The following is a 9,967-nucleotide window of genomic DNA, read 5'->3' as shown; positions in this document are numbered from 1 at the left end:
TTTCAAATCAAACCCTTTTTTTTTTTTTTTTACTATAATGGCAAATTTTTAAAAGACTTATAATGTCAAATAGTATGATGAGTGGAGGGATATACACTGGCACAGTCATTTAGGACAGAGATTGTCAGAATCTACCAGGTCTTGAGATTTCTAAACCAGTTGACCCAGTAATCACACTTCTATGAAGACAATTCGTGGAAAAATTGGCAACAAACTTAATGTCCTTCAATAGTATACACTTGTTAAATAAATGCTGAGGGCTTTATACAACAATTTACAATAATACAGATGATTCTATAGTCATTAAAACTTTTTAAGACATATGCTCTGGTTACTATTGCTATAAATCTCTCAGACTTAGAGACTTAAAACAACCACCAGGACTCAGGCAGGGCACGGTGAGACCGGCGGCGCTCCGCTCCGTAAAGTCGGGAGCCTCCGCTGGGAGGACTCGAGAGCTGCGGGTTCTTCCTCAGCTAGGGCCTCTCCCTTTGCCTGGGCTTCTTCAGAATGATGATGGCCCAGGACATTCCAATCTTATGTGGTGTCTCAGGGCTCCAAAAGCAGGTATTCCGTTAAGCAGTGGAGAAACTGCATTGCCTTTCCTGACCTGGCTTCGTAAGTCAGACAGTATCACTTCTGCCATTTTCTATTGTCACAGCCTGCCCAGATTCAAGGACGGGGACATAGACTCCCTTTCTCAACGTCAAAGTCACATTGTAAGATCATGTGAGATGGGAGGCACTGTTGTGGCCATCTTTTGGAAAATACAACCTGCTGTGACATATTAGAGAAGAAAGCAAATTGCAAAATATTTATAGTCTGATGCCATCTATATTTAAAAAAAACTTTTGTGTGTATGCATGCAAATGTGATTAAATATGACTAGATAACTGTGCATGGCAAATACACAGAAAATCATTTAAAAGATATACCCTAAACTATTAACGACAGCTAGCTCTGAGGAGGGGAGTGAGATTACAGAAGCGGGAGATGGAAGGGGCCATTCACTTTTCCTCTAATGGGTTGAGACTTTGCAATAAGTTCCAAGTTGAGATCATACAGGTCAAGAAGTAGTGTGTCTGGAAAACTGCATGCAAGTAAAAATGGGGCATGAGACATGATTTGGTGCCAATCAAACCACCCCAGCTCAATTTCTTTTTTCTTAAAGATTGGCACCTGAGCTAACAACTGTTGCCAATCTTTTTTTTTTTTTTCTGCTTTATCTCCCCAAATCCACTCCCTGCCCCGCAGCCCGTACATAGTTGCATATCTTAGTTGCAGGTCCTTCTAGTTGTGGTATGTGCGACACCGTCTCAACATGGCCTGACCAGCAGTGTCATGTCTGCGCCCAGGATCCCAAATGGTGAAACCCTCTGCTGCCGGAGCAGAGCGCTCCAACTTAACCACTCAGCTACAGGGTGGCCCCTCAGTTTCTAAAAGGCATGATCAGGTGTCCAACTACTCAAATGTTAGACCCCACTGAGATAAGGGGGAGATGAGGGGAAAACATCAGAATGGATGTCCTGATGCTTGCGCCAGGCAGCCCAATCTGTGGCTAGACTTGTGTTTGTATGTTAGAGACTCTAACAACTCATGAGCTTCTGTGTGTTTGCTTTGTATCTCTTGAGCTTTCTAGTAAAATGTCCCTCTTAAAAAGCACGGTTTGCTCTCAACTGTAATCACAGAAAAAAGATATTTCCTACTTATCAGGATAGGTAGAAACATGAGGGCATCCATTTCACCAAGTGCTACCCCGGATCCAGACTCAGCTTGTGGGTGGAGCTAGGAGCAAGAATAAAAGAAGTAAGGTGTGGGGTGGGGGTTTCCTGAATTTAACCATTTTCAACTGAAATTATTCAAGCCTCTTTTTATATGTAGACTCAGTCTTTATTTTTTTATTATTTTGGTGAGGAAGATTAGCCCTGAGCTAACATCTGTGCCAATCTTCCTCTAGTATGTGGGACGCCATCACAGCATGGCTTGATGAGCAGTGTGTAGGTCAGCCCCCGGGATCCGAACTGGTGAACCCTGTGCCACCGAAGAAGAGCATGTGAACTTAATCGCTACGCCACCAGGCCTGACCCTACACTCAGCATTTAGTAAGCGTGTATTATAAACGTTCAGATTCATAACACTTTGGAGTTAATACCAAGGCTTACTGTAAAACCACAGTAATCAAGATAGTACAGTAATGGCATAAGGATGACCCTATGGAACGGAATGGAGAAGCCAGAAACAGTCACAAACTTATACGGTATTTGACTTTTGACAGAGATGCTAAAGCAATCCAATAGGGAAAGGAAAGTCTTTTCAAAAAGTGAGAGTGGGGGGGAACTGTTCACATAAATGGGGAAAAAAAAGAACCCCAATCCTTATCTCGTACCATACACAAAAATTAATTTGAGATGGATAATAGATGTAGTATAAGTTAAAACTATAAACCTTCTAGTCTAGAAGAAAGGATAGGAGAATACTTTTGTGACCAAAAGACAGGCAAAAGCTTCTTACAGAGGACGTAGAAAGAAATAAACATAAAATAAAAAAGTGGATAAATTTAACTTCAAAATTACAAATATCTGGAGCCAGCCCTGACAGCTCGTGGTTAAAGTTCGGCGCTCACTGCTTCGGCGGCCGGGGATTCACTTCCCAGTTGCGGAACCACACCACCCATCTATCAGTTGCTATGCAGTGGTGACGGCTCACATAGAAGAACTAGAATAACTTATAACTAGGATATACAACCATGTACTGGGGTTTGGGAGAGGAAACAAAAATTACAAATACCTGTTTTAAAGTCATTGTTAAGAAAATCAATAGGCTAGCCATGACCTAGGAGAAAATTATTGCAAAGCATATATCTGAGAAAGGAATAGTGTCTAGGATATATCGTGAAGTCCTATAACTCAATAATAGAGAATAAACAACCCCAAACAGGGCACTGAAACAAGATTCGAGTAATGCTAAGTGTAGAAAAATAACCAGGCATTTGAGGAAAGAATTAAACCAATACCCTTACCACCCTCATATTTTACCCAAACTCTGAATACAATGAAAGAATCATTTAATATTTTTTAAAGATAATGTTAATTAGCATAGAGACATGCCCATCAAAAAGGAAATCTGATATAAAAATAAATATTTACTTCCATCCATTAACCTCATCCTCATTAACTCTTCAAAAAATATGGGTAATAATAAGTCACTCACAAAAAAACTGAGTTACACATAATTATATTTTTATTTCACAGCCTTTTAAAAAATATAAACCACTAAGTATTTTGAAAAACATACACGGCATAATCATTTTAGCAGCCACAATATTATAAAAATAAAATAACAGAATGAATTGCACAACAGAATGAAATAATCTCTGGTGACTCATTCTGACTAGCAATACAAAATGTTCACTAGGAACGTGAAGTGGATTGACACCACCATTTTTCCGTTACCAACCACCACTAAAGTCAATCACAGGCCCTATTCCCAGGAGACCATTGTGTTTACACAGGAACATGTGCAATGTGTAGATGTGAAGTTAATATCTTGAATTTAGTTCCAAAATATCATTTCTCCTCTGGGAGACAAGTTCAATGGCAACATGGAGTAGTGAAGATCACGGAACACCAAGCACATGACTGGTTCAAACCTCTCCCAGCTAGTTCTAAGCACAAGAAACAGAAAAGTGTCTACTGTGCTATACAATACAATAGCCACTAGCCGCAAGTGGCTATTTACATTTAAATTCTTTAAAACTAACTAAAATTCTTAAAATTACTTCCTCAGTCACACTACCCACATTTCAAGTGTTCACTAGCCGCATGTTGCTAGTGGCTACTGTAGGAGACAGTGAAGATACAGAACATTTCTGTCATCACAGAAAGTTCCTTTGGACAGCCCTGGATGTGGGAAGTGTTTCTTCTCCCTTCGCTTAGCCAGGATGTAGGCTGCTTATGGAAGCAGCTTTGAGAAGCAATTCTTCTCCCAGGATATTCCTAGGGTGGGGTGGAGTCAGAGAAGGGAGTCAAGTAGCCTTTCTTTTCATAGATTACCCTGCCCTGTGCATGAAAAGGATCATCCTTTTATGGGGATCAAATATACAAACCAGGCTCCACCAAAAATCTGTCAGGAAAATTAGGGAAGAGATAAACAAGGCAGATGGGGAAGTAGCAAGGTGAAACATTCTTTATCCCATTCTAAACCTCCATAAAGAGATTATGTCCACCAAGAAAGTGTGCAGGTTTCCCAGGTCCTCCTCTAGAAAATCCTGATGTGGGGCAAATATATTGGCTGAGAGAGGTCAGTCCTGGCATGTGTTTGGTGAGAAAACCTAGCATGTCTTCACTCTGCTCACTTCCTCAGAGCAGAGCCCTGTTCTTTGGAGTGTTGCCAGGTGTGAAGGAGCTGTAGTTTTGATCTGTTTCAGACCTTATACTCCTTTACAGCTGTATTCTGTAGCCAGGGCACAGACTGCTGGTTGTCCACCCAAGATCCACCATCGTCTTCTTCCTTATCAAGAGAACTCAGATTTTAGTTGAAGGCAGTTATATGTCCAGCTACAAAAATTACATTTCTCATAGCAGTAGCCAATGACACAGTCTGGCCAATGAGATGTAAGCAAAAGTTGTTAGGCTGCTGAGAAAGCTCTTTAAAGGAAGTGGATTCACTCTGGCACGCCCTGTTTTCCCTTTGGGCTTCCTCCATCTTCTTGTGGGGAGTTGAAGCAACTGTCTTAGAACCTGAGGGAAAAGCCAAGGGGAGCTCAGGAGGGGCCACCTTGACCCTGATACCTGTGAGTTGCTGAACCAACACCAGCAATAGCCTGCCCCCGACCTCCTTGTCACACAAGAACAAAACGAAACCCCTACTTTGTTTAAGCCACCATTCAGTCCGGCAACTTCGAGACAGCAGTCCATCTTGATTCCCAATAGGAAAGCAAGATTCCCATCTGAAAGTGAAAAATATCTTGCCTGAAGAATCTGTATACATTCAATAAGTTCAAGTAATAGTAGAGTATAATAAAAGTTGGTATAAAAATTTTAACTTCCACCCACTCATGTCTACACAGACCAAGAGAGGAGGAAATGATTAGGCTTATTATGCGAAATAGCTGCTAGTAAGGAAAATAAGAGGATTTTTAGCTCAATCCAGCAGGAACTTTTTTCTGAGTGCCTATGATATTCTGATTACCATTCTAAACACAGGTCTGCCCTTCTGAAGACCCAAATTCCTATACGATAAGAGGCTAACTACTCAGATAATTAATGAGATCATTACTTAATCTATAACTTTATTCTGTGTAGACAAAGTAAGAAATGGAGAGTTGAGAATTTATTTCACTGATTCAAACCAAAAAAAATCAACATCAAAGATCTACAACTCAATTTTCAACTTTCCCTTGTATGTGACACACATAGCTGACAGAGAATTCCTAATCCCAGAGTTTTAATGGCAGATTTAGCTTAAATAAGCACAAGGACCTCAGAGTAGCTATACAAATTAAAAATGAAGTACAGTACTCTGCAAATGCTTTCTATATACTACATTAGTACCATTGGTATTCTAAAAGTCCCTAGATTAGTAGGTATGAGTTAGAAAAAATAAGAATTTCCCACTATCCTAAATGGTTTAACCATTTACAATGTTTAAAATTTTGGCCATTTAAAAAAATATAATTCTATTGCACTTATTTTGAAACTATAGACAAAATTGGAAACATAAAATGTCAAGCCAAAAATGGGATATTGCATATCTTTTACTCACCTACTTCCAAGTTCCCACCCCTGCAAGTGAACCAAAAACAAATCCTGGCACCTTGTCATTCCCAGAAAAGCCAGTACATGGCACACTCTGGGTAAATTTTCTCTCTTATTCTGTGGAATTGCACCAGATGGCATCAGTCCTGCATCTACAGCTGTGCCCTAAAATTGAAGTTCAGACATAGGAATCGACTTTATTAGACATTTTAGATTTTGCAGGTGTGAGTGTGATGTCATTCTCATTCAACTTAAAATGGTTATCTTTCCAAGTAGAACGGCAGATTCACCGCACTTGCAACTTCCGAAATCAGTGAAACCATTAAGATTATCCTAATAAAATTTGAAGTCATTTTAAACAGTCGAAATTCAGAAAGAACAATGAAGCAAGAACAACTGAAATAAAATACTAATATTACATAATAATCGAATTATTATGGCCCATTTCCTTATAACGTAAGAAATTCAACTCGGCTTTTAGCATTGCTGAAGAGTCACTAAAAACCTTTTATTGAAAATAAAACATAGGCATCTTCTATAATCAAGTTACACTTATATAATGAACAGTTATTTTAAATGTTGTTGACTTTTCAAATGTTTTCATGTCTAGCTCATATGTACCATGTCTTCAAAAACAGACTTTGCATAGTGATTTTCAGGACCAGGGCGTGGTAAGTGAATGGAGCAGCCAACATGTACAAGCTTGGAACCTAGAACACTGCAGGTGTCAGAGTAATAGATCAAGAACGTATACAGGTAGCAAAAGACGTGAGTACAAAAAGTGGTTTAAATTTGGGAGATCAGTCTATATTGAGTTTCGGAAAAATTATGATTTTGAATAAACGAATAGAAAAAGACAGCTCATATACTGGTGTCAAAGATTCAAAAGCGGAGTCTCTAACAAAGCAAGGGCAAGGAAGGAGACCAACAGAGCGAGTTCTGAGAGCAAACGTGAGGATTCCCAGAGTTCAGGGCCAAGTTCCAAGCAGAGAATGGGCAATAGGAATTAATATTTAACTTTTGCTTGAATAAGTAGAACTTAGTAACTAATGAATTCGATTACAAGGAGGTTATAAAATGGCACTGGATACAAGATAGAAGCGCAAGCACTCCTTTCACAGGAAACAGAGTGAGGAGACCCAGCAAAGAGTTTGGGACTCTTTAATACTGGGACGGCCGCCAACTACTCCAGGAGTTCTCTAGAGCCTCTCTAGAAGACTCAGGGGTGGTTTACACCTCTAGACACCAGCGGTGCTGCCAGGAAGATTAAAGGATCACAAAATCAAGAAGTCAAGTAGGTGATTAAAATAATTTGCATTCTGGTTATTTATAAAGTATGAAGTGATTGTTTTCCACCCTTGTGAACAACTATAATTGCTAATCAATTACTCCCACGCTCATCTTCAATGTCCACATTAACCATTCAACTCTATAACTAAATGCCACCGCAGAGGTTCAACCAATCAGAGAACTATTGTTCAAAGTACAATACAGAATCACTGCGGTTGATACTGGGATTCAAACCAGGGATTCTAACCAAGTCTTGTTCTAGCCCTGATAAAGAGAGGTGTGTATATAAGTGAGAATTTGCTAATGACTTTATGTTTAAAATAAACCACTTACTTCGCTAACAACAGGTCTATTCTAGCAAAGTGAAACAGAAAAAGTGGGAAATTATCTAAATGTCTCAGGCCAGAAACTTTATCCATAATTATTCACTTAAGTGAGACTATTTTTGCCTTCCCTTGAATTATCAAAATAATTGTCTTCCATTTCACTTGCATATTATCAACTTAGGCAAAACTTAGTATGTCATTGTTTTTAGCTCTCTACGTGGTCTTCCTTTGTGCCTAAATTAATATTTTCAATATTACCGTCAAGACATGGATGGCTTATCCTACCCTAACATGACTGAACCCAAATCTTCCCTAACAGAAGATAAATTACATCTGCCATACATATTCCACTCCAAGAACCCCTGCACTGTTTTCCAAAAGAGCAGAATGGTTATCAAAATTGCAAACACTCCTCACATCCCCGTCTACTTTCCATGATCCTCTACCCAGACACCGATTCTTGCATTCAGTTAGGCATCAGTCTGGCTTCTTGGCTCTAGTAGCAGCTCACCGGTTCTGAATGGGAGAGAGCCCTTTATTTCATTGCACCCATTTCCTCCAACCTAATCTCTCACTTTCTTAGGGCTTGAGTCTTCAGAAGTTTAGCCACAACCAGGGACAAAGTGAAACCAAGGATGGTCCCCGCTTACCATTTGCAGAAAACTTCCCTCTCGGGTTGTCAGGGTCCTCTCCAGGCAGCGTCCCCCATCACCGGGCTGTAAGCGCAGCTGCGGACCTCGGCATGCCAGTCCGGGGCTCGGCTCCAGAACTCGAGATGATGGAACTCGTAGAAAAAGTGTCTGGAAGATGAAGTGGTTATTTCCCAAACTCACATTGCCCGGAGAGTGCTCGGGGCACCCTGGTGAGTTTACTCCTGACCACCAATCTTCCCGCAAATGCTCTAATCATGTAACTGGAAAGGACGATCTCGCTCCTCCAGTCCTCCTTCCCCGTTGCCCTACAACGTGTAAAGGGTCACCTCTTTTCGGCAGCCCTCCAGGGCAACCTCGAGGCATCTCCCGTACGACTCTCACTCTGACACTCACCTTCGCGTGTTGCAGATTCTAAACCCACCCGGCGCGGCAACCTGCCCGCACCGACGGGGTCGGTGGCTAGAAAAGGAGTAGGGATTAAGGCGAGGGAGGGATTCCTCATAAAAAAATGGGCCACTGAATCCTCTCTCCCCGTCACCGCCAGTCGAACCACTTTCAGTGTCTACCAAAGCGCCAGGACATTTAAAGCAGTATTTGGAAAACTTCAAGTGCGCCCGGTTTCCCTCTGCCTCCCGTCCCAAAGCCCACACTCTTTCTCAGTAATTTGGATACCTAGGTTGACATTCGACTTTGTTTGGAAGTGGCTGGACTGAATTATCTGAATAATTTAGCTTTCCACCCTTTGGGTACCAGCTAAAGTGGAGTTGGACCGGGAAGAAGAGATTTTAGGTGCCTGAAGCCACTCCGGCTCCAAAGGCCGAATTTCTCTCTTCTCCACCTCTCCCGACCCCGGAAAAGCTCGGGGTCGGTCCCCCAGAGCACAGCGCCAGCCCAGACCCCATACGCCCCCGTCCTTGGCACCCGACCGTGCCGCGAGCCCCAGCCTCCCAGAGGAGAGAAGCCCGCTCCTCTGCCGACCCCTCGCACGCCCGAACCGACCTGCCGGCGCTGCAGCCGAGCCTGGCACCGGAACCAGGGCGGCCGCGTGGACGGAGAGTCGAGGCCGAGACCCAGGCCGGCGCCCGCGCGGCTCCGCGCCCTCCCGCCCGTTCCCGCGCCTCGTCGCTCACACCGCTTGCTCGCGGGAGAAGCCCCAAGGCTCCCGGTGCAGCGAGGGGCGACCGGGCTGGAGGGCCCCGGCCGTGCTGGCCACGGAGTTCTTCAGCTGCTTGATGACCACGAAGAGCAGCAGGAAAAGTAAGAAGAGCAGGAAGAAGAAAAGCGCCAGGTAGAGCAGAAAGTTGAGCTCCCACTCCATGCTGGAGGCGCCGGCGCCCGGTGGCCGTGCGCGCCGGGTGCGGGTTACCGCGCCGCCGCTGCTCCCACCTCCGGGGCTCCTCCCGCCGGCGCGAGGGTGCCCCGCCTTGGCCGCCTACTCCGAGGTCCGCGTTCGGCGTCCCCCAGCTCGGAGGAGGCGCGCCAAGGAGCTGGTGTAAGCTCGGCTCTCACTGTCCCCGCAGGCACGGGAGCTTCTGCTTCGCTGAGATCCTCGCCTGCGCTCTTGGCGACGCGAGCGGATTTTTCTAGGAGCGAACTTCAGCGGGCGGGGACACGAGAAGAGGTCACAGCTCAGCCTCCCAAGGGATGTTGGGGCTGGTGTTTTGCAAACGATCTTAAGATTTCCACCCCCAACATCCAGTGAGGTCCCTAGCCCCTCCCTTCCTAATTAATTTCTTTCATTATTTCCCCCCTGTCCCGGCTTTCCCAAAGGGCAGACGATGCCATGGCCCAGAGACCCGAAAGAATTAATGGTGACAAGGAAGTTGATCTAAAGGGCTATGAGATGACTTCGTGCTGTGAGATGACGAGGTGCTGAGTGAATGCAGTTCAAGCTGCTCGCTCTTTCCAGCCGCAGGCGCGCTCAGGATAAACTGCGCTTTTC

General features: G+C 43.7%; 1 protein-coding gene across 4 annotated transcripts; it reads right to left on the bottom strand.

Moving 5' to 3' along the window:
- Positions 1 to 3,218: 3,218 nt before the first annotated feature.
- On the bottom strand, positions 3,219 to 9,586 carry SMIM43 (small integral membrane protein 43). Of its 4 annotated transcripts, XM_070246443.1 has the most exons (5): positions 9,025 to 9,479; positions 8,023 to 8,172; positions 5,764 to 5,921; positions 4,869 to 4,948; positions 3,219 to 4,739 (listed from the first exon to the last, which is right to left on the bottom strand). In XM_070246443.1, the coding sequence occupies exon 1, from the start codon at positions 9,341 to 9,343 to the stop codon at positions 9,152 to 9,154; it is 192 nt and encodes a 63-aa protein (XP_070102544.1). In that variant the 5' UTR covers positions 9,344 to 9,479; the 3' UTR covers positions 3,219 to 4,739; positions 4,869 to 4,948; positions 5,764 to 5,921; positions 8,023 to 8,172; positions 9,025 to 9,151. The 4 variants fall into 4 exon arrangements, with proteins under 4 accessions (XP_070102544.1, XP_070102551.1, XP_070102552.1 ...); NM_001384276.1 differs by lacking the exon at positions 5,764 to 5,921 and having other exon boundaries at positions 3,223 to 4,739; positions 9,025 to 9,586; XM_070246450.1 differs by lacking the exons at positions 4,869 to 4,948; positions 5,764 to 5,921.
- Positions 9,587 to 9,967: the final 381 nt, after the last annotated feature.

The sequence above is a fragment of the Equus caballus genome, chromosome 2 (genome assembly GCF_041296265.1).
Source record: "Equus caballus isolate H_3958 breed thoroughbred chromosome 2, TB-T2T, whole genome shotgun sequence".
Classification (NCBI taxonomy): Eukaryota; Metazoa; Chordata; class Mammalia; order Perissodactyla; family Equidae; genus Equus; species Equus caballus.
This window is presented reverse-complemented; position numbering and strand designations above follow the sequence as displayed.

Bases quoted from the DNA above. Each gene is read 5' to 3' on its own strand.
- SMIM43 (NM_001384276.1), bottom strand. From the start codon at position 9,343: ATGGAGTGGGAGCTCAACTTTCTGCTCTACCTGGCGCTTTTCTTCTTC.